Source organism: Talpa europaea (genome assembly GCF_964194135.1).
Source record: "Talpa europaea genome assembly, chromosome: 9".
In the NCBI taxonomy this organism is placed as follows: domain Eukaryota; kingdom Metazoa; phylum Chordata; class Mammalia; order Eulipotyphla; family Talpidae; genus Talpa; species Talpa europaea.
In genome coordinates this window covers 94731583-94755984 of record NC_140076.1, presented here as the reverse complement: position 1 = coordinate 94755984, position 24402 = coordinate 94731583, and the positions used below count along the sequence as shown (strand labels likewise).

Genomic DNA, 24402 nt, shown 5'->3' with positions numbered 1-24402 from the left:
TCCAATCCCAAGCTGGCATCCGCCCCCTTCCTGGAATGCATCTTGGTGGCTCACGGTGGGAGCAGCAGACATCTTGTTTCCTCGCATGCCTCAGGTGCTCCCAAAGATGCATTAGTCCACACCAGAGACCCTTTCCTTAACAGCGCTGTTCTAGCAAAGTCTGTGCCTTTTCTGACCGCCTAGTTTGTAACCACTGTTTTCTGTCTCATTTGTGCTCGGCGTTATTCTTGCTAGGGGCATGAGGATGCAGACAGTCCGACTCCTGGATGTGGTGGTGTGGCATACTCACAGGAAGAGAAGGCGGCACTAAAGAAGTGTCCAAGGGATTATTAGAGACCAAAAAAATTTAAAGTTTAAAGGAAAGGGAAAGCGTTCTGGGCTACTTGAGACAAAAATACTCTTGCAGAAAAGGTGTGAGACAACTGACAAAATCCTCTAGACCTGTCTTTATCAGCAGCTGTGTCACCTCTCTGCCTAAATGTGCACTTTTTTAAGGTTTTAGGATGGAAAGGCCATGTCCAGATTGAAAACCTTTTTGGAAGGCTCTAAAGCCTCAGGGAAGTTGGCGTCTCTGATCCCTAAGAGTGGTAAGACTGATGTGGCAAAATCTGGGCTTTGGAATACTGAGATTGTGTCACTTTGTGGGGTGCTGAGAACTGGTCTCTTGACTGCACCATTTGTACACAAGCGCATCCTTTCTCATTGATTTGCCTTGGTACTTTCTTGAAAATCAGCTGACCATAAACATGAATTGACGCTCAATTTTATTTGATCTTTATATTAATACCACACCTGTCTTTAATATATATATTTTACAGCATTCTTTATTTTTGCACAATATATGCTTTCTCCTCTCAGGTGTAGTCCCCATAAAATTCCCACCACCAGTTTACCATCACCATAGACCCTTGTGCTCTTCCCTCCGTTTTTGATCCCTCTCCCTACCCCTTCCTTGCAGAATGTCTCTGATTTATAGTGGCCTGTTTTTTTTTTCCTGATCCCTTATTTAGTTCCCCTATATTCCTCCTATAAATGAAACCATCTGATGTTTCTTTTTCCTTCTGTCTTATTTTACTGAGTGTAATCCCTTCCAGCTCCATTCGTGTTGCTGAGAATGGCATGAGTTTATCTTTGTGATTGCTGAGTAATACTCCACTAGGTGTATATACACATTTTCTTGATCCAGTCATCTATTTTGGGGCATTTAGGTTGTTTTCATATCTTACCTATTGTAAATACTGCTGCAATAAACATAGGGGTGCAGCACACCTGTCTTGATTACTGTAATTTTTTAGTAATTTTTGAAATCAGGAGGTGTTTATTTTCAGAATTGTTTTGGTGTTCTGGATCCTGTGCATTTCCCTAGAATTCTAGGAACTTTCCCAAATTTTCAGAAAGCCTGCTAGAATTTTGATAGGGACTGCACTGAATCCATAGATCAATTTGGGGAGGATTGGCTTGAAATGTGTGCTTACACCTTTTAATTTTCTGAATGTTTTAGAGTTTTCATTGTTTGTAGGCTTTTTACTTTCGTTAAAGAATTCCACCCTCAAGAGCACCAATTTTTCATTTTTGGGCTTTTCATTGCTAGTATACAGCATAATTACTTTATTCATGTTGACATTATAGCCTGAACCGTGCAGATTTCTGGCCCCTTCCACCAGGCTGCTTTCGGGCCTCTGTGCATTTAGGTTTAAGCATCTATCATTTTCTCCAGTCTTAAGCATATAGATCTAATTTTTTGTTTCTGGGCTCTGCAAGTTAAGCTCCTTAAATGATCTGAAGACCTGAGTTCAACTGCTCTGAAGGATCAGGTAACTTGCATACTTGATGCACATTTTGAAAAAGGAATATAAATTTTAGAGAATTTCTCTTAAACACACTATAGATTTTACTTAAAAATACATCTTGAGTTCAGAAAATTCTGGTGGATCCATGAGGTTAACCACATTGCTCAGGACCATTTCAAGTAGAGTCAGCTTCTTTAAGGACCTCCAAAGCACATTATCTTAGACTGCATTTATTGATCGCTAGTCCTTAATCTAGAGTTTTAATTGAGGTGGGGATTTTCTTTTAACTGATGATGGCTGGAATCAAAGGTGGTGATAGTTTCAATTTATGACAAACTTTTGTTTTCAGATAACTAAAGATACTAGGTCTTATAGCCAGGGATACAAGGACTTGGTTATCCTTACTGGAATAACAGGTTTTCTCCATCTGGGAAATTACTCTGTACAGTTAGGAACTGTGAGGCAGAGGCCTAAACAGGAGGTAAAAAGCCTTGAGACAAAGTTATCTGATACCACTGAACCATCATCTTGGCTAGGGTTTCAGAAATGGTGAACAGAAGTTCATCTTCTGTCTTCATGGATCATACCTGTGAAGGAAAAAAGGACAATTTGAAGACAACACCTAGAATATTTGACCAGGTTTTGGGAACATGATTGTCTTCCCAATATGCAGCAATAGTGGTCTGTGTGGAATCGACCCACCTTCATAGTCCACTCAGGGGTAGGCCCCGATGGTCTAGAAGAGTAAAATCCTCTTCTATTTCTTGATTAGCTTAGCTCAGCTCATAACATTCCTGTAGCCATGTAAATTGGTTTAGGGGTGCCCTCAATCAGTGTGAAGTTCAAGGATAGTGGAGTACATTATTTGTAAAGCTCACCAGGACAGTGTGATATACAACATACAAAGCGGGGAACTACCAGACAGTTTTGCAATCTGTAGTGACAAAGCTAGCTTCCAGTGATCCTTGGGCATTCATGTCCATATACAATCCTTTACCTTGGATATAGGCTGGATCCAGTGATGAGATCGAACTAGTCATGGAATACCACAAAAGTGGTCATTTCTGAGACTAGTTACAAAAAGACTGTAGCTTTCCATCTTGGGGATCTTTGAGGGAAGACAAATTATGAGTACACTATGAAGGTGCCCAGAAACTGGAGGAAGCCACAATAGCGGTGAGAAACTTGAGATTGTCCTGAGTTTTAACAACCTGTGAGAACTAGATTCTACCAAGAATCACTAACCATATGAACTTGAAAGGGGTTTTTCCTCCATTTGGGCCTTCAGAAATTACTGGAGTCCTGGCAGATATTAACTGCAACCTCACGAGAGACTGAGTCCGAAGCCCTAAGAGAAGTTGTTTAAAACAACTTTTTTTTTTTTTTTTCAATCTGTTTTGGAAGGATTTAAGCAATTGAAAGATAATATACCTCCTTAAGAAAAGTTAGGCTAAGATGGATTTTTGTTATTTGTAACTCAAAGAATATATTAGCTAGTATTAATCTTGATAAGGTTATTAGACATTAAAATCCTTAAATGCAAATGAATTTAGTGTTTACAAGAATAAACAAAAAATCCATCCACCATCTTCATTTCTCATCAAAAACTATGTAATAAGGGCTTGTTCAGTCAGAATCCCTGATAATGACAAAGTCTGGGCAAAGACTTACCTTGGATTATCTACTTAAATAAATTTAACCAACAATCACAAGGGAACTGTTAGGTCCACTAAAAACATCTTATTGATAAAAGTACTTATCACCATATGTGATACATACAAATTTTAAACACCTAGTTAACAATGATTCTTAATTGGTGCCTATTCATTAAGGTTCTTTGTTCTCAGTCTATCAGGAAAAGAAACTTTTCAATCAAAGGAAATAAGGTATGAACTAAGGCATATGATTAATGATTTAATCCTTTGTATCTAAACCAAATAAAACCAAAAACTCCACCCCTGCTATATTCTTAGAAGGGCCTTTGCATCGATGCTTGCATAGCCAACCTGAGCTCACTCCCTAAGAAAAAGCCTGTTTTACAAGGTCCTCAGTGGAACAAGGTCTTCTGAAAAGGTCACTGGGCATAAGCTGAGAGGGAGTCAGAGTGCAGGTTCCTTATATTCTGTTTTCTAGTAGGTTCAATAAAAGGACACTGTTCTTTGTCTCCCAAAGTATCTCTCATAATATCCTCATATAGTTAGAAATATGCTTTTTCTGTAAAAATTCTAAATAAGATAAACTTCACAAGTCTGTTTCTGGGAAGGAGGCAGAAGTGAAAGGGAACTTTTCCTTTTTTATTATATATGTAATTCTAAATTCTAATTTTTACATCAAGCTTGTATTTTTTTTTTTAAACCATAAAAAGAAAATACTCCCTGAGAGGGTATCACTTGTAGTTTAGGATAAATTTCTTGAATAATAACATTAAATCAATACCTACTTGAGTACCTGAGAATGTGTGGAGTGAGAAAGGTGAAATGTTATCATTAAGGCAGGATGAGGGAGGGGCGTTCTGAGGGGCAGTTCTGAAAGAGGCAGGAAACTGATAGTAGAGTCTGTGCATCTGGGCACAAGGTCAGAGTCACCAAAGCTAGGCTGAAGTTAATCTGCACACGAGATGCCTAAGGTAATGGCTGTTTTGGGGCTGATTTCTTTGAAGAGAGAAGCAGGAATGAGGATGTTCTCATTGGATTGTTACAGTAGTTTGAAGTAAACTGCTACTTCCTGGGAAGAAACTTATCAGAAAGGACACATGTGATGATCTAGGTTTGAGAATAAAGCTGATAGAAGTTTCCTGAACAGCAAGAAAAGGAACTATGGTAGCCTAGAAATGAGGAATAGCAACGAGGATGGGCACTAAGTAATAGAGTGGACAGGAAGTGATTGGCAGCTGAGAAGGGAGATGGAGTTCTTGTTTGCAAGTGGGGACACCTCAAGGTCTGTACTTTGATGTAAATTTTTCAAGTACAAAATAAGATTTTAAATGGAACAAATGAAAACACAAAGTAAACATAATGCAACTTACCACTCTGGTTTTAAATATGATGGTTAAACTTTCAAGGTCGTCATTCTTTAAGTGTAATTCTTCAAGCAGGGTGGATATAAACTGTGTAAACACTAAATTTTCTTGAGAATGCTTCTGAATACCAAGAATTGGGATCAGTCTGAAACAATCAAAAACATTAAATGCATATTCATGAAATGAATAGGATCTAGGGGATTTTATAAGGATAATGAGGTGTCAGGTTTAACAACACTCCTAGACAGAGTTGTTTTTACTAACAAAGGCAGAGGAGAAATCACAGGAAAAGACAGGACATATTTCAGCATGGAAAGAAGCCTGAATGTTCATAATAGCAAAAGCTACCAAAATTCTGCTCAGAAAAGAACATTAATGAAGTCTTTCCACTTGGGGAAAGGGAGTTATGGAGAGATGGTCAATGTTAAGAATTACTTTTAAAAACATCGGTTTGTTTGGATTATAACATCTGAAATTAGGACAATAAGGTTTTGTCCAATTGATAAGATAATCCTAACACTTTTTTAAAATATGAAATAGGTGGATTACATCTATTTATAACATCTTTAATATAAACTTCATAATAAGCAAATGCTTTTTCTCCAGCCGTTTCCAGCAAATATTCCTAAAGATTGACAGCATATTATTTAAAAAATTTTCAATGAAGAACATTAATTTTCATATTTATCTCCAGAGAGCATGCTTCATAGGGCCTTTGGAAGTTATATTCCTGAAAAGGTTTTTGGGAAAAAACTTTTATCCCCAAAAAGCCTAACAATTCTCACAAAGCTCTCCAAATGTTTACTTGGTCATTGCTCTGGGCACATTAAACATAAATAACTGATTTAAATAAGGCTCAATAAATCATGGGCCTCCCTAGTGGCGCAAGGGGGTAAGACGCAACCTATAAAGCTGTCCACAGCCTCTGCAGCATGAGTTCGATACCATGGCCGGCCAGGGAGCAACCCACATGGCACAGATGACCTCTCCTGACTCGCCCACTGCTCCCCTCAGCAGTGTACTTTGGTCAGTCTGCCTGTTCTGTTCCCCGCTCTGTCTCTGGTGGGTCCTTTCACCCCCCCCCCCCAAAAACTCTGGCCTATACCCCAGTTCAGAGGTAATGTAATACTGAGTGTAGAATGGGAAACATTTCTTCCTTGCTTATCTCAAACTGAAAGCACAAGTAAAAGGAAAAATCTGTCAGAACTTCCAGGGAGGTGGTAAATTCTCTATATCCCTGAATGTATCTTAGCAAGAACTGGAGACTAGGTGACTCCAAATAGTCCAGGGAAAACCACAGTAATGTATTCCTTGCAAGCAGGGGATGGAGAAGCAGGTTCAAATACTTAAGAAGCTTTGTTTGCAGATACTCTCAAAAGACGTTTGTAATGTGAACCTGGACTACCTAAATTGTTCCATACCAAGTCCACGTGAATACTTGGATGAATTTAGGCAGCGCTGTATTCCTGAGGTATCTTCCTGCAGAGAAGGTGGGAACCCAGAAGTCAACTCTGGCTGTCCACACACTTAGGAATGTCAACATCTAAAATATAAAGGTATTGCTTTTCCTCAACAGGACAAAAGATGGTGGGGATAACATTGGCTAAAATAAAACCAAGAATTTAGAGCAGGCAGATCATAATGTTAACTCCTAGAAAACAAGCTTGTGTACATGACACATGCAAAACCTTTTCTGACTTTCAAAGAAACTGTTACTGGGTTCATATGTGAAAATAAAATTTTCTCAATTACTTCTCAAAGTGCCATTCTTGTATTTTAAAATATTACCGTCAAATTAGAAATTGGTGACCACTAGATTTTTTCAACCTGTGTGCTCATGTGATAAGAGTTATAAAGAAGAATCCTTCTAACTAGAAAATATTGTTAGACAAGATTTTAGGAATAGTAACACTTCTATACTGAACTTAGACGGTCGAAATTATAAATTAATAATTTCGTGCTAAAATTTACCTAAAAAATTTGTTCAGAAGGATAAATTTAGGGAAACCACCACCACCCCCGATCCCTCCCCCCACTCCCCAAAACAAAAACCAACTAGGGTTAATAACAAACTTTGAGTTAAAAAAAAGCCACTACACCAATTACCACCTTCCCCACCCCCCCCCATGGCAAATATTGCTAATCAGCCATGCATTATTTCCTTACTTAGCCTAATGCTGCTTTAACAACCCTCAAAACAGGGCTCTGAACAACCCCTTCAATTGTTCAGAGCTGACTTCTGAGATGAAATATATTCACTCCGTCCTTCTAACTATAATCCATGTGCAAACTCTGACTCTACATGACATAATTGTAATCCTAGCTCTGTTAGGGCAAGCTGAACAAAACCTTAGGGTCTAATACTATTTTCCTTATTATAAAATTGAAGTACAATACTATAGATGAATAGGTTTTAAAAAATCAATTATATAATATCAACTGACATTTACTAGATGCAGTCTATGAGTTACTATATACCTTGTTCCAAGCATGAATTATCTCTTTTAACTGCACAAAGATGCTTAGGAATCCATTTTATGGATGAGGAAATAAAGGCACACACAAAAAAAAAAAACAGTATTCCCCAAGGTCACAAAGATAGTAAATGGCTGATCAGGGCTTTGAAGCTAGGCGGTTTATCCCAAAGCACTGCTTTTGGCTAACCTCATAACTTACGTTCTTTGTAGGATGTAGCGTGCTCTAAATTTAATCCCTATTTGCCTGACTTGATGTGTAGTGAGCCCTGAGCACGCAGAAGGAACAGACTTTTAAATTTGCTTTAGAGAACTACAGGTCTACAAATATAAAAATGGCAAGTAGTTGGTGGGCAGAAGGAAGTGCTGATAGAGAAATCACACAAGGTCTGGTGTCTGTTAGGAGACAGGAATATCAAATTGGTGCCTGGAGATTGCTGCAAGTGATCAGACAGATAGCAATCCTTAGGCATCTGGAGCCAGGATTTCCTGACTGCTAAACACTTGAGCAGTAAATGTTGTTGCATAATTATATTCCTAGAAAGTAAGCCAAAGAGATTCCCTTTACCCTTACTTATATCCTTGTATTTTCCTTTTAATCTATAAATGAAAAAACTTCATCTTTCAGTCACTTACCAGAATGTAAATGATCACATAAATATATAAATATTAACTTTCTAAACATTTTAAGTTGACATAAATCCTTTTTGGAATAGGTAAAGTGTAAATGAATAAATAAGTAGTTCTAAACATTATAATCTCGAAAAACTGGATAAATGGAACATAATAAAAGCTATGAACAACAAATCCATATTCTTAATGGTGAAAACCTGAAACCTTTCCCACTAAGATCTGGTACAAAGCAAGGATGTCCACTCTCACCCCTGCTATTCAACATAGTATTTGAAGTTCTAGCTAGAGCAATCAGACAAGAGAAAGATATAACAGGAATCCAAATTGGGAAAAAAAATAAAGCTTTCATTATTTGCAGATGACATGATAATATACTTAGAGAACCCTCAAGATTCCACAGAAAAACTAATTGAAACAATTAGTTTAAGCAAAGTGGCAGAGTATAAAATCAACACATAAATCAGTTGCCTTTCTATAAACAGGCAATGAGATAGGAGAGAAAGAAGTAATCCCACATACAAGTACACACACACACACACAAAAGTTAAATACCTAGGAGCAAATCTAACAAAGGCAGTAAAAGATCTATACAAAGAAAACTAAGACACTGTTGAAAGAAACAGACACAAAGAAATGGAAAAATATCCCCAGCTCATGAACTGGAAAAATCAACACTATCAAAATGGCCATCCTATCAAGAGCAATATACCGATTCAATGCAATCCCAATAAAAATACCAGTGGCATATTGGCAAATGGCACATTTCCCAGAAGTAGAACAAATACTACTGAAATTCATATGGAATCACAAAAGACCCCGAAAAGCAAAAGCAATCTTGACAAAGAAGAAAGAGAATGCAGATATCCCCCCTCACTTCCAGACCTTAAGCTGTAGCATAAAGCCACAATAAATAAAACAGACATACAGAGAAATAGAATTGAGAGCGCAGAAATAAACCCACGTGTATTTATGGACAGTTAATCTATGACAAAGGAGCCAAAAATATGTGCTGGAACAAGGATAGCCTCTTCAATAAATGGGGCTGGGAAAACTGGACAGATACATTCAAAAGAATGAAACTAAACCACAGTCTCATACCATATACCAAAATCAACTGAAAAATCAAAGACTTGGATGTAAAACCTGAAACCATAAAATATATGGAAGAAAACATAGGCAAAACATTTCATGACATAAGCTTCAGTGATGCCTTTAGGGATTCATCCCCAACAGCAAAGAAAACAAAACAAACAGTTGAGAAAGAGAGAGACTACATCAAACTAAAACGCTATGTACAGTGAGAGAAGCCATAACTAAAATGAAAAGAAACCCTCTGAATGGGAGGAAATGTTTACATACCATATATCTGACAAGGGACTGATAAAGATATACAAAGAAATCAAAACTTTATAAAAACAAATAACCTATCTTCAAAATGGGAAAAAGCTAAACAGACCCCTCTCCAAAGACATCAGGGCCTCCCTGGTGGCACAGGGGTCAAGTCTCAGCGCTATCAAGCTATCACTAGCCACTGCGGCCTGAGTTCGATCCCCAGCCAGAGAGCTAACCCACATGGCGCAGCAGATCTCTCCTGTCTTGCCTGCTGCTCCCTTCAGCAGTATATTTCAGTAGATCTGCCTGTTCTGCTCCCCACTCTGTCTCTGGTGAATCCTCTCACCTCATACACCTCTGGCCTACACCTCAGTTCTTGTATGCATAAATAAAAATAGAATTTTTTTTACAAGACATCAGAACAGCTAACAGGCACATGAAAAAATGCTCATACTTCTTATTAGAGAAATACAAATCATGAACACCATATCATCTCAAACCTGTAAGAATGACCCATATGGAAAAGACCAGAAATAAGTGCTGGCGAGGATGTGGAGAAGAGAGAACCCTCCTACACTACTGGTGGGACTGAACACTAGTCCAGCCCTTATGGAAAGCAGTACAGAAGTGTCTCAAAATCTGCCATTTGACTAAATAATACAACTCCTAGGCATCAATTCAAAAAGTTCAAAAAGAATAATTTGCAAGGAAACTTGAACTCCCATGTTTATTGCAACACTATTTACTACAACTTAACTATGGAAACAACCTAAGTGCCCCAAAACAGATGAGTGGATCAAGAAGATGTGTTCTATATACACAATGGAATACTACTCAGTGATTAAAAAAGATATACTCATGACATTTGCAGCAACATGGATGGAACTTGAAAGGATAATGCTAAGCAAAATAAGTCAGAAGGAGAAAGGTAAATACTGGATGGTGGTGCTAATATGTGGACTATAAAGTCATTAAATAGATAAAGACAAGCTGAAAAACTAACCTTTGATAGCTGATTACAGAATGAGACACCAGGCTGGGAGGAGATGGGGAAGGGGAGAGAACAGGGAGGGAGGGAGGCTTATTGGCCTGTGGGGGTGGAGTATGGTGGTGGATTCACTATGGTGGTAATAACTGATGGGGATACCCCAGTGTTACCTCAGTTAAAAATAAATGAATTTTTTAAAATTGTATTTTTTCTTTAAAATTATTCTCTCTAAAAACCAGGCTCATGAATACAAAAATTGAAGGATGTTTTTGATAAGTTATAAATTCAAAATGAGTATGTCAGGAAAGATGCTGAAACCTGAAAAATCTCAAAGCATAAATTTATGAATGATTCTTTCAAAAGAATTATGGGCCTCTCTGGTGGAGCAAGGGATTAAGATGCAGCCTGTGAAGCTGCTGCAGCACAAGTTTGATCCCCGGCTGGCCAGGAAGCTATGCACATGGCACAGCAGACCTCTCCTGACTTGCCCGCTGCTCCCCTTGTTATAGGGCAACCCCGATATTAAACGGGTTCCTGGCTGTGGGTCCTCACCCGCGCGCTTTAAAGGGACTTATGAATACTACAGACACACGCAAAAGGGTTAATAAAAGGTTTATTTACAAGAGAAAAAGAAATAAGGAAAATGTACAACTCAGGGAGAAAATAGGGAAATAAAGTCTTTAATGCGTCCTACCCGATCCGACGACCTGGAAACCCAAAGTCACTCTCAGAGCTGGCCGGACACTGCGAGCTGGCTGAGAGCCCAAAAATGGAGAGCCCCCCAAAGCCCACGTGTCTGCCTTTTGTATCCACCTGGCTGCTTAACCCCACCCTCAGGTCCCAGCCACCTTCCCTTTTTGGTGGTGATGGGATTTGGAGTTCCCAGTGTCTTTGGCTTTGACCTGGGGTGGGGGTGGAGTCCACAAAGCCTATATGGAATTTGCTTTGGGACATCCTTTTCCCCCTAACACCCTCAGCAGTGTATTTCAGTCAATCTGCCTGTCTGTTCCCCACTCTGTCTCTGGGGAATCCTTTCACCTTCCCACACCTTTGGCCTGTTTCCCAGCTTTTGTATGCATAAATAAAAAATTATGAACTTCAAATTTCAAAAGAACTATCTCCCAAGTAATTTACACTTTGAATAAGGACTATATATAATCTGGTTTCCAGATTCCTTGGCTCATCCATATTTTTGTTGTTGTTGTTTTACTTAACAATAAAATCATGTTTTATCAGTCTGTTATGGTTTTGGTCAGTAAGAGTTGGCTGTAGCCAACTGATGCTACTAACAAGCAGCTGGGATTCTTTTTTTTTTTTTTTTTTTTTTAGCTGGGATTCTTTTTAGGGCATATGCTACCCTAAGATAGGTGTTGTCAGGCTGGGATTTGAGGACCTAATGGATGTAGAGCAGCACTGCACTGAAATCAGGCAGACCAAGCATCAAATCAAGACCTACTACTTGTTTCTACATTTCCCCTCCTCACTTCTACCTCCCTGTAATTATCTGGTATTCAGCATGACAGGGAAGCACTAAGATTGGCCACTGAGCCAGCTCAGTTTGTAGCTTTAATCCACTTCCCGTCCTATAGAAGAAACTGTGGAAAAGGAGCTGATCCTGAAGTAGGTGCTTGGTGCCTTCCTAAGGAGCACCTTTCAGGAAAAATGTGAGAGTAAACTGTTTGCATTCTAAATGATGACACTGACTTGACCAAAATGAAGAACAATTTAGGTTATCTACACCCCAACCCGTACAGGTCTTGATTTTGTATATTTCTAGCTGTTATTTTCTTGAATAGGTTATATTTTTCTGTTTTGGTCAATGAGAGTGCAAAACAAGGACAATTGTTTTGGTACCTCCCTTTCAGTCTCCAAAAGAGATTCAAGATCCTTTTTTTTCCCTTAAAGTATTTTTTTTTTAACATTTATTTATTTATTTAGACAAGCACTGGGTACAGTCAGAAGCGCGGGAGGATGAGAGAACTCACCAGAGCCAGAGCGGGGAGCAGAGCAGGCAGAAGGACCGAAGTACACTGCTGAGGGGAGCAGCGGGTGGCAGGAGAGGTCTGCGCGCCATGTGGGACCCTCCTCCGGTGGCCGGGGAGCAGCCGGGAATCGAACCAGCGCCGCAGAGGCTGCGGGCAGCTTCGCAACCCAGAGCTCAACCTGCTGTGCCACCGGGGAGGCCCTTTCTTAAAGTATTTTTGCAAAGATAACATTGGCTTACACTGTTGTTTATATCTTGGAAGTGTAGCGTCCCCTCTCCTTCCTTACTTTCTGGTGATGCTACCATCACACTCCCACCACCAACACGCCCACAGTCCGTTGCGCTCCCTCTCCACTTTGTGCTCACCCAGGGAAGTTCTAGTCTGCTTTCAAGGGCTAGTTTTTTAATCTGGCTTTACCTGAGAGAAAAATATTTGGACACCACATATATGACAAGGGGCTGCCAGCAAAGACACACAAAGAACTCATAAAACTCAACAAAAAGAAAATAACCCAATCAAAAAATGAGCAGTAGAGCTAAATAGACATATCTCCGAAGAAGATATACAGATGGTGAGCAGGCACGTGAAAAATATGCTTATTATCACTTACTATCAGGGAAATTCAAGTCAAAACTGCAATTAGATACCACCTCATTCCTGTGAGAATGGCCTATATCAAAAAGACCAAAAACAAGCGCTGGCGAGGATGTGGAGAAAAAGGAAATGCAGCACTGTGAAGCTATACACAGCCACTGCAGCACAAGTTCAATCCCCAGCCAGGGAGGTGACCCACATAGTACAGCAAACCTCTCCTGTCTCGCCCACTGCTCCCCTCAGCAATGTATTTTGGTCAGTCTGCCTGTTCTGTTCCCCACTGTTTCGGGTGAATCCCCTCACCCTCCCACGCATCTGGCCTGTACCCCGGTTCTTGTATGCATGAATAAATAAATCTTTAAAAAAAAAAATAGGGCCTCCCTGGTGGTGCAGGCAGTTGAGCGCAGCGCTGTGAAGCTATCCACAGCCTCTACAGCATGGGTTCAATCCTGGCTGGCTGGCAAGAATCCCACATGGCACAGCAGACCTCTCCTGTCTCGCCTGCTGCTCCCCCAGCAGTGTATTTCATCAGTCTGCCTGTTCTGTTCCCCGCTCTGTCTCTGGTGAATCCTCTTGCCCTCCCACGCATCTGGCCAGTACCCAGGTTCTTCTTGTATAAATAAATAAATCTTAAAAAAAAAAAGATTAAATGGGTCTATCATATGATCCAGCATGTCCACTCCTAGGTATCTACCTGAAGAACACAAATACACTAATTTGAAGGGAAACTTACACTCCCAAGTTCAAGCATTATTTATAATAGTGAAACTATGGAAACAACCTAAGTGCCCAAAACCAGATGAATGGATCAAGACAATGTGGTGTGTACATACACACATACACACACACTGTAATATTCCTCAGTGATTACAAGAGATAAACTCATGCCACTTGTGGCAACATGGATGGTGGTGGAAGGGATTATGCTAAGTGATGCTAGTCAGAAGGAGAAAGACAAATAATGGCTGGTGTCATTTAGGTGTAGAATACAGAGAAACCAGACAAAGGGCCAAGACAAAGAACCTTTCTTAATGTGGTGATCTGGTCCCCCCATTCTTTTTTTTTTTTTAAAGATTTATTTATTTATATAAGCACTAGGTACAGTCAGAAGCACAGGAGGGTGAGAGGACGCACCAGAGCCAGAGCGGGGAACAGAACAGGCAGACGATGAAATACACTGCTGAGGGAAGCTGCGAGACAGGAGAGGTCTGCGTGCCATGTGGGACCCTCGCCCGGCAGCCGGGGATCGAACTGGTGCTGCAGAGGCTGCGGGCAGCTTCGCAACCCAGCGCTCAACTGCTGCGCCACTGGGGAGGCCCTGATCTGGTCCCTTTACACGAGATTGCTAGTAAACTTCTTCCACCATCTTGAAAGAGTATTCCACATCCCTGTGTATGTATGTTGCAAAGGTTAAAAAACTTTATATTCTACACCTGTTTCTCATATGATCAATGTCTTCTGGAGAATTTTATTTTCTCCTTCACAGAACTTTGCTTTTTGGCAAGTTCTTAAAAACTTTTAATTCCTTCATATTCCAAATCCTTTTAATCTTTCCTCTTATATATAATTTCATACCTTCTTCTTATTTAGATTGGTGTTCTAACTTCTCATTTCCTAAAATACAGTGCCCATAATATAAACATTGTTCAAATTAAACACTTCAAAACATAACACACCTCCCGGTCCACAGAAAGATAGCATGAAATATAATCTTTCACCATTAAGTTATTTTTCAAGTAAAATTTCAGGTTCTTAGCAAATACCCACCTTTCTTGTTAAACTGGTTCTCTGGGCTTCTTTTTTTTTTTTTTTTTAATTTTTTTTTTTTTAATAGAGGCATGTTTTTATTTATTTGTTTGTTTGTTTGTTTTGTTTATACATGCACGGGTACAGTCAGAAGCGCGGGAGGGTGAGAGAATTCACCAGAGCCAGAGCGGGGAGCAGAGCAGGCAGAAGGACCGAAGTACACTGCTGAGGGGAGCAGCGGGCGGCAGGAGAGGTCTGCGCGCCATGTGGGACCCTCCTCCGGTGGCCGGGGAGCAGCCAGGTATCGAACCGGCGCTGCAGAGGCTGCGGGCAGCTTCGCAACCCAGCGCTCAACCGCTGCGCCACCGGGGAGGTCTCTGGGCTTCTTTTAATCCTTTATCTGTACCCTAGTAAACCATGATATGCCAGTTGCTTGCCTGTTTAACTTTTTCACCAAAGAACTAAAATTATATACTAAAAGAGAATCAAGCCTCTATTTCAGTCTTGCAACCTGTAACTGAATATCAAAGAAAACTACAATAAGCTGGGCCCAAACAACTACTCCTTAAATAAAACAGTGATATACCAGTCAGTATTTAACATTGTGTCTTATGTAAGAAACATCTTTAAAATAATTAACAGAAAATGTGTGGTGAATAAAAGCAAAAGATTTTTTGTTTCAATTTATTTCCTTCAAGTGCTTTTAGGTATGGATAAAAAACTCTAAAGAATTGGGCCTCCCTGGTGGCACAGGGGTTGAGCACCCGCACTATGAAGCACTATGAAGCAACCCACATGGCGCGGCAGACCTCTTCTGTCTTGCCCTCTGCTCCCCTCAGCAATGTATTTCTGTCAGTCTTCCTGTTCTGTTCCCCACTCTGTCTCTGGTGGGTCCTCTCACACCCTACATCTCTGGCCTGTACTCCAGCTCTTATATGCACAAATAAATCTTTAAAAAACAAACAAAACCTCTAAAGAATGGCTTACCACAGTCTGTATGTTATGAATATAACTTGAAAAAAAGACACAACTTGCAATGTATAAATCACAAACGAGAGGAAACTTTTCATGAACTCTGTGGATTCAAATCTCTATTCTGAAAAGACAGGCATCCTTCTATAACTTACTCTTTACCATATGGTAAATGGCTTGACAACAAAAGCAAAAAGCCAGTTTGTCAAACTGCATCTTATTGATAAGACCTTTATTTAGCTGACTGCTCCACATATGCTACACATCAAAAGGAGAGAATGCAAGTCAGGTTAGGACAGGTACCCTCCATTTGTTACCACCAAGCCATCAAACAACATCTGGTTAACAGGAAATATTATATACAATAGAGTAAGAGGCATTTCAAAGTTTAACAAATGAAACAAAGGAGGTATTTGATTAAGAAGTGACATTTTTACAAATCCTTACATCCAAAGATAAAGAGCTATGTAACTCTTAACTAAGCCTCAGAAGTAAGTTCCCTACAATTTCATGGGTCACTGGTTTGTATCCTAACACCAGCGAAAGCTATATAGTTTATTGACCAAGTGGAGCTAAACAACTGACAGAACACTGTTATTCACCTTCTGTAGTGCAACAAGAATCATTAATAAATTAGGATTTTTATTTAATTGATGATTCTGCTTCACAACATTGTATATGATTAAGAGGTATAGGATGGTACTCTTCAGATGTATATTATCACATTAACAGGCACCACCTGAACTAGATTTTTAAATGGTCTGTCTCAGTGAGTGCCTATGCTTTGCTTACTGTACTCATCCCCACTGGGGAAGCCATAATGCAGCTCCTAGAACACTGGAAACACAGCATGGTCTGAGCTGTCCTTTCCGGAATTATTTGGGTAATATTGTGAAGAGAATACTAGGCATTTGCCTGAAATAATATAGCACAGATAGCCTTAGTTGACCCTCAAAACTAAGAGAAACAATAACTCTTAGAGGTAGTTTCCCGAGTGTCTATTACTGATTTCTAAACTCACAGATTCAAACTGGTAGGCTGTTGTAAAATGACAAAGAACATCACTCTTAATAATTTGAAGCGAATAGCGATGAGAATGTCTATGTGAATAAATGTCACCAGAAAGCATGCTTCTTTATGGTTTGGGGTTGGAGGAAGGGAGAGGAAGTGAAAAGCCACACACTTTTCTGTACCTATCAGATTTGAGAAATTACTGGGTTCATACAGAGTTCTGCTGCAGTAGGGAAACCTGTTCTGCTGATCACCATGCATAAAGGTGATGAACATGCACAGACTGCTAAAAGATAATGAGCTTAAAAGAATCTTTTTTTTTTTTTTTTTTTAATACTCATGCTCCCATCCTTCAAAAGTTAGGAGTGGGAAGGAGAAAGAGGAAATGATTTCAATGTTTACCTGCTTAGGCAATACATTCACTTGTTATTTAATCAATGAAAAGAGAACAGATATAATATCTGAAACTTAGGAGCTCAGAATAAAAGAAAAAGTCTTTGGGGATAGATGGGGCATCTTTATTAATAATGACTTAGGTAAATAAAGAATCTAAAGGATGAGGTTTACTAAGTGCAGAGTCTTATTTTATGAGGGTGTATCACTTAATTTCTTCAAGTGCGATTTAATCTCAACCTATCCAGCTTTTGACAGTTAAAATATCTGAGGTTTTGGACGGGTTAAGGGATTTGTCCAGGGTCACATTTGTTAAAAGCAGTGCTAGAAAAGGATACCTGTGTCACTGCTAATCAGACAAGTTTCAATATTCTTGTTTCTGCATGACAGCAACAATCATTGTTTTACCCAAATTTTGTTTTCTTCTAAAAAGTGAGTTGGGATTTTCCCTCCTTCTCTACAAACAAGTGTTAAGTGATAAAGGATTAAACCAGAATACCTCTGCCTGCACACATTCTCAAAACTGAAACAAAGAGCTGTGACCAGTAAATAACACAATGGGTCAAAATGTCATCTATTTTCAGAAATTTGAGGGCTCACACAAACCCAAGACATTCTGCAAATGCCTCGCTCAGATATTTTTCAAAAATCTAGAACATGGTTTCAAAAGGAATTTTGTAGTCAAGCCTCCTTAGCATACAAGTCACTAGGATTTCATTTTCAACATTACTCTTTTTCCACCTTTCTTGTTTCTTACTAGGAGGAAGGCAGAAGAAGATTCAACTCTCAGTGATTCTCTAAAAACATCTGTTTAATCTGTGGCTCCTGGCTTCCTCCCAGAAGTAACAACGGCCACCAAGGCACCAAGAACGAACAAAACAGCCACTCTGTGAAAAGCATTTCCTTTCTCATAAGATGATATGGACTGGGCCACCCAGACTACTCCATGGCACTGGGCTAGCAGCTGCTGCTGATGTTGCTAAGAGTAAGTATGTGTTACGATTGACAAGGAAACAAATGCCAAGAGATTAGAGTGGAGTGTAAAATTTATATACTTCAAAATGGATGGGTGGGTGGCTTTCTAAGTTGGAGCAAAGGAATTCATTTCCCTAGAAGAGTACCAGATCTTTTCCCTAGTTGTTTCCTTTGTGGCAGGATCTGAACCACTGAGTTAAACATAAGCTACAGTGATTTCAAAGTTTGTAAAAAGAATTTTTTCTTTATGAAACTAACTTGTCGGTCTTTCAACCTCTCTGTGAAGTTGCAGCAAGTGTTAACTCAAAGATGAGGCTCAGGTGACTTTCTTAAGGTCATGTAAGTTAGCAAGAGATGAGCAAATAACCCCAAAAGTACTCCCACTAGTCTATACCTCTAACCACTATACCACACACGCTCACGTCTGATTCATTTTAAGAACTGACTATACATTAGGATTTCAAAGGCTCACTTGTATATGCTCTTCAAATAGCTTTTAAATCTGTCATTACAAAAAAATACATGCTAATGAAAACTGACCATTCTATTGCTTCTAATTCATCCATTCTCTGTCACAGCCAAGGATCGCCTTCCAACATCATTAACTAATGAAGAAGACTACAAGAAACCTAAGAAATATCTCAGTGAACAAATCCCAGTAACAGCTAAAGCAACTAATTCAGCACACCTCTACCTACCACACTAATAAATGCATTAGAATTAAGGGCCATGTTCTCAATTATGTCTGCGTAGATTTTAATCACATGGGGACCAAGTGTTAACAAAAGTAACAAAGTAAATGAGACCTTTACAAAGACACATGACAAAGCAGAAGGAAATACAGTCCAAAAGAAAGGTCTCATCTACAGGAATTTATACAAGGCAGGTATTAGTTCTACCTGCGGAGAAGTTAAAGGAGGTTTCTAAGAGATGGTGACATTTGACTTGGGCATTAAAACTAGAACAGCAATACAGAAAGGAAAGGCTTAAATTTAAGCACAGGTCACTGCTAACAGGGATGCTTGTAGGAGAAACAGTGGACACAATGTAAGGGCACATAGAAAATAAATTAGAGAGGCAGGTTGGGGCCACTTTAGGAGGGCCTTAAATTTCAAAATTATGTGGTAGGGACAGGGGCATCCTGAGGTTTCTGAACAAAGGCTTGCCCCATCAAAGCCAAACTAAACTTATAAATGGAGGAAGGATGGACTAACTGAGGGAAGAGACCACATGGTGGAGTCGTTCAGGAAGACTATCATGGCAGCAGTGCAGGCAAGTAATAAAGGCCTGATGTGGGTTAGCAGCAGTCAGAAAAGAGAGAAACCATGGCTATGAGTTGTTACAAAGGCAGGGCTGAGCAAGTGATGACACAGGAGAGAGAGACGGACAACTTGAGGAAGATGGTACCAAAAGAAATGAGACATTTGAAAGGGAAGATGAGCTTGTCTCAGATTTAAGCGTTTGAACTGCTTGAGAGACATACAAACGTAGTTGCCCAGGAAAAAAATTAAAAATTTTGGTCTGCGAGCTATGTAATAGCTGGGGGAGTGAAGGAGTGAGGGTACAAGCAGTATCTGATTAGGATGACAACTTTCTTCCTACCGCAACTCCACTAACAATTATAGTTGTAATTGATTTCTTGTAATTCTGATTTCTTGAACTAATCTTGCCAGCAGTTTTCTGAATCTTTTGCATTTTTTTATTATTTAAATATTTTATATAATTCTTACATCTTTTTTCATTTTTGCACAATGTATGCATTTTCATTTTGGTTATATTCCCCATACAATTGCCCCCCCCCCTTTATTTTGACTCTAGTCCTTCCTCTCCCCGCCCTTCCCTCCCCCTCTTGTGCATTCTTATCTTAGGTTTTTTTATTCATAAGAAATACAACCTGAGATCAATACAACAACCTGCTTTCTCCATACCAATAGGATGGCTAAAAACTACTGGAGGTGGGGGAGTGGAGGAAGAAGGAACTCTGAAGATTGATACTACTATAAATCTGTGCTCTCTAGTCTCATCTGAGTACTCAGTCACTTGTCAATTTTCTTTAGCCGTGGATTAGTTCTTTTTCTGGATCCGCTAAATGACTATTAACACTATTTTCACTCCACCCAACCACCACCTCTTTATTCTTAGAACACTGCCTCATAATCAATAGAAAAATGGGCTTGTCAAATGCAATTTTAAAAATCTCTCTTCTTAAAAACCAACCACATTATTCTTCACTTATTTTATTTCTGTATTCTCTTTCTCTCCTGTTCAGACTACTCCATCTGTCTGTAACCATAATCCCTTTTCTTGTGTGCCTCCTCTATGTACCTACCCCTCCACCTTGCCCTTACCTTCAGATTATTTTTCTTTACTGGCTTCTTATCCATAGCCAACAAACATGCTTAAATGTTTTTTTGTCCAAAACAAATTGTTTTGTTTAATCTCTCTCCTACTCTTTTTTTTTTTTTTTTTAATTTTTTTTTTTTTTTTTATAGAGGCATGTTTATTTATTTATTTGTTTGTTTGTTTGTTTTGTTTATACATGCACTGGGTACAGTCAGAAGCACGGGAGGGTGAGAGAATTCACCAGAGCCAGAGCGGAGAACAGAGCAGGCAGAAGGACCGAAGTACACTGCTGAGGGGAGCAGCGGGTGGCAGGAGAGGTCTGCGCACCATGTGGGACCCTCCTCCGGTGGCCGGGGAGCAGCCGGGGATCGAACCGGTGCCGCTGAGGCTGCGGGCAGCTTCGCAACCCAGCGCTCAACCGCTGCGCCACCAGGGAGGCCCTCTCCTACTCTTAATAAGTTTCTCAGAAATTTATACTCACTGACTCCCCTTCATTTTAACCTGGGATAAAGAAATGCATATATTTCCTCAAATTATATACAAAATTTTTTCTTTTCCCAAATGTGTATCTTTCACCCCCTTCTGGAAAAGTGTATCTTTAGCCCTACTTTCACTGTTTAACCATCTATCTTACTGTATAAACTTAGCTGCAGGAATTAATGTCATTTGATTTTACGGTTTGGGAATTTTTGTCATGTAAAAGTTGTGTAAGTCTTAGTGTTTCAGATAAGCAATATTTTCCTCTGCACTGACACCACAGGAACACTAGTTATAACCTGACAGTTACTTTATTCTCGAAATATTTTTGCTGATTTCTCACTCACTGTAATGAAAGACCTCCATATGATGAACATATCATCAGCATGTGAGGCCTGGCAAACTCACTGGAAAGAAAATCAGTAAATAAACGAAACTGAAATAGTGCAGGCAATTCAATTTCTGTGGAAAACCTCTATAGAAAATGGAGGTGTTCACCAAACATTGCATTTGCTATACTGGAATTTTCACCTTGTATGAAATTGAAACCTTGTGTATCCATCTTTTAAGGCAGAATATACCTGAGTTGCACTAATATGAAAAGTAGTCAATTCTCAAACACCTCATGCAAAACGGATAGAGGCTTCGTTTTACCCTTAAACCATTATAATCTGCTCTCAAACTTTGTAAAAATATTTAAACAAGGAGTAAAGTGGAAGCACTGAGTTTTGCCTCATTAAGTTTTGTTAACTAGAATTACCAGAAAGAGAAAAGAAAAGTCAGAGGCAGGAAGAATATTAAAAAAGTGTTAAGTCTCAACAATGTACAGTCTAAACGGAAGTGTTTAAAGACAAGAAAAAACACACTAAGAGATTGGGATCTTGAATTTAAGAAGCACACATATACCCGGGAATGATAATTTTTCTCATTACTGTCAGCCAATCTTGCAAAACTAGTTAATAAAATATATTCAGTAAAACTAAAGAAAGAGTTTGCCTCTAAAGTGAAATTTTCCATTAGGAGCCATTAATATTTGACAGATGCTTCCAATTCAATGAACAAATATCAAAAAATTTAAATTTAAAAAATTTAAAGAATTCTCTAGAATGTATGTGATACATCAGATAAATAAAAAATTTAGTGCTATATCTACATGCTTGGTGATTAATCTCTAACAAATTCTAATTTTATCACCTCACAAAAGATAAATAAGTCTAAGGAAGATAAAAGTAGTATTTAGAATACAGTTTTTAAATCAAAGAAATACTCAAAAATTAAAATATTCACTAATTTTATAATTACATCACTTAAAAATAATCTTTCACATCTAACTTTATTTTTCATTAATTTTATTAAAGATTTTATATAAACATCTATTTGCCAACACTAGGTTTGGTTAAAAGTAGTAATTTTTTTTAATAATGTTGTGCTTTATTTTATTATTTTTTAAAGATTTATTTATTTATTTATACAAGCACTGGGTACAGTCAGAAGTGCGGGAGGGTGAGAGAATTCACCAGAGACAGAGCAGGGAACAGAACAGGCAGACTAATGAAAATGCACTGCTGAGGGGAGCAGCGGGTGCGGCAGGAGAGGTCTGTCACACCATGTGGGACCCTTAACCGCTGCGACACCAGGGGAGGCCCAAAAGTAGCAATTCTTTTTAGATGAAACAGCCACATCCTTATCAGACTACATCCAGTCTGGAAAATATGAATTATTACAGAGACCCAGAGTTCACTGTTCTTCCTTTCATTCATAACAGCAAGCAAGTATTTTTGTTCTCTCCCCCGATGGAACTCAGTTTACCAGTGCTGCTAATACTATGTGGATACTTAACCTGTTAATTCTTTTTTTTTCTTTTTTTAAGTTTATTTAGAAGTCCAATGTGCTATTGTGTAACAAAGCCTACAAACTTTTTTTTTTTTAAAGATTTATTTATTTATACAAGCACTGGGTATAGTCAGAAGCGCGGGAGGGTGAGAGATTCACCAGAGCCAGAGCGGGGAGCAGAGCAGGCAGAAGGACCGAAGTACACTGCTGAGGGGAGCAGCAGGCGGCAGGAGAGGTCTGCGCGCCATGTGGGACCCTCCTCTGGTGGCCGGGGAGCAGCCGGGGATCGAACCGGCGCCGCAGAGGCTGCTTCGCAACCCAGCGCTCAACCACTGCACCATTGGGGAGGCCCTTAAGCTGTTAATTCTTTTGGGTGCTTACTGTTAATTCATTTGAGCGCTTGGTACTTGGGAAACAAAAGTAATCTAGACAATGTCTTTGGCTGCAAGGAGATTATGTTTTGGCAAGAAAACCTTTTCAAACTTGCCTTTCTTGGTTTAGTCCTATTTACACATTGTTCAAACTTGGATGGATGGGAAGTCTTTTGTGCTCATGTAGAAAACTGTGTGCATGTGTGCTGAAGTATAGGTATATGTCCCTGAGGCTGATCTGTGGGTCATGATAGATAATGTGGCAGAGAAAATAAAAATCATGAATATGGAGGGGGAAAGTTAATAGAATTTAACACAGTGGTTGCATACATCAAGCTTAGAAATGCAGCCCTAAATTTTAATCCTCTTAGGTCAGATCACAGAGCTATGGTAGAGGCAGGTAAGAATTCAAGCAGAGCAAGTAATGAAATAATAATATACAGGATTTGGTTTATGCACTTTTGAAATTAAGTACAGGAGACAAAATGTTACCAAGTAACACTGATATTCAAGGAAAGGAGAGAGAAATACATAGAGGGAACAGTGGGAAAGCAGGGTGGGTGATAGGAATTAGGGAAGAAGAGGTAATGGGCAAAAACACTTTTAATGACTTTCCCAGTTTCTTCATGGGCCACATCTTAGTTACCTTCCGTCTTTAGTTCTTCCACCCTACCTATCTCCCCTCTGCTACCAAAATGTTCAAGTCTTCACCATCCTGAGAAGTCTTCTGAAGATTTACCCTGTCATCTCAAGTTACAGTCCCTCTCCCATCAACCATATGAAAATAGTGGTCAACATTTGCTTTCTCTAGTATCGCCACACCTGTCTACTAGAGTAGCCCTTGCAGTCTGCTCTCCACACCATCATTCTATGAAAAGTTTTCTCAGACATCAGCCACAATCATTTTATTGCCAAAACCACAGGCTTTACTTTCAGGCCTTGGCCTTGGTCAGCACAGGGTAAGTGCCTGGTTCTCAGAAAATTACATTATCTTGAACCTCAAACCTGCTTTGGATCCTTTGATACTGTTTTAGTTGTATACACACCTTTCTGAAGTACAATGTGTGGTGGAAAGTACATACATTGTGAAGTCAGACAGGTCTGAATCTGAATCCCAGTTTGGACATGACCTTGGATAAAGTGCTTGTCTTCCCAGAACCTGTGCCTTCCTCTTGGAATCAGGTTACCAACACTGACCTCACTGAATTGTGAGGATCAAATGAAATAATAAGTATATTACTGAATCTAAGAAGCACTCATACCTGGGAATAATAACTTTTTCTCATTTTAAGCCAGGTTTGCAAGACTTGTTAATAAAATACATTCAGTGAAACTAGTTAAAGGAAGATTTGCCTCTCAAGATGGCATTATCTCAGAAAAGCAATTACCATATTTAGTTCAAAGAAGTTGTATTAATGAACACTTGGGATCTTTTCATGGGGGGCGGGGGGAAGGAAGTAAAAAAG

General features: G+C 39.3%; 1 protein-coding gene across 1 annotated transcript in view; it reads right to left on the bottom strand.

Moving 5' to 3' along the window:
* Window positions 1-4722: 4722 nt before the first annotated feature.
* RPAP2 (RNA polymerase II associated protein 2) overlaps window positions 4723-24402 on the bottom strand; it is a gene marked incomplete at both ends in the record, with an annotated part of 74734 nt that continues 55054 nt past the window's right edge. Inside the window, one exon of the mRNA XM_084242430.1 lies at window positions 4723-4954. Within this exon, the coding sequence (XP_084098556.1) occupies window positions 4723-4954 (232 nt within the window). The remainder of the gene's footprint in view (window positions 4955-24402) is intronic.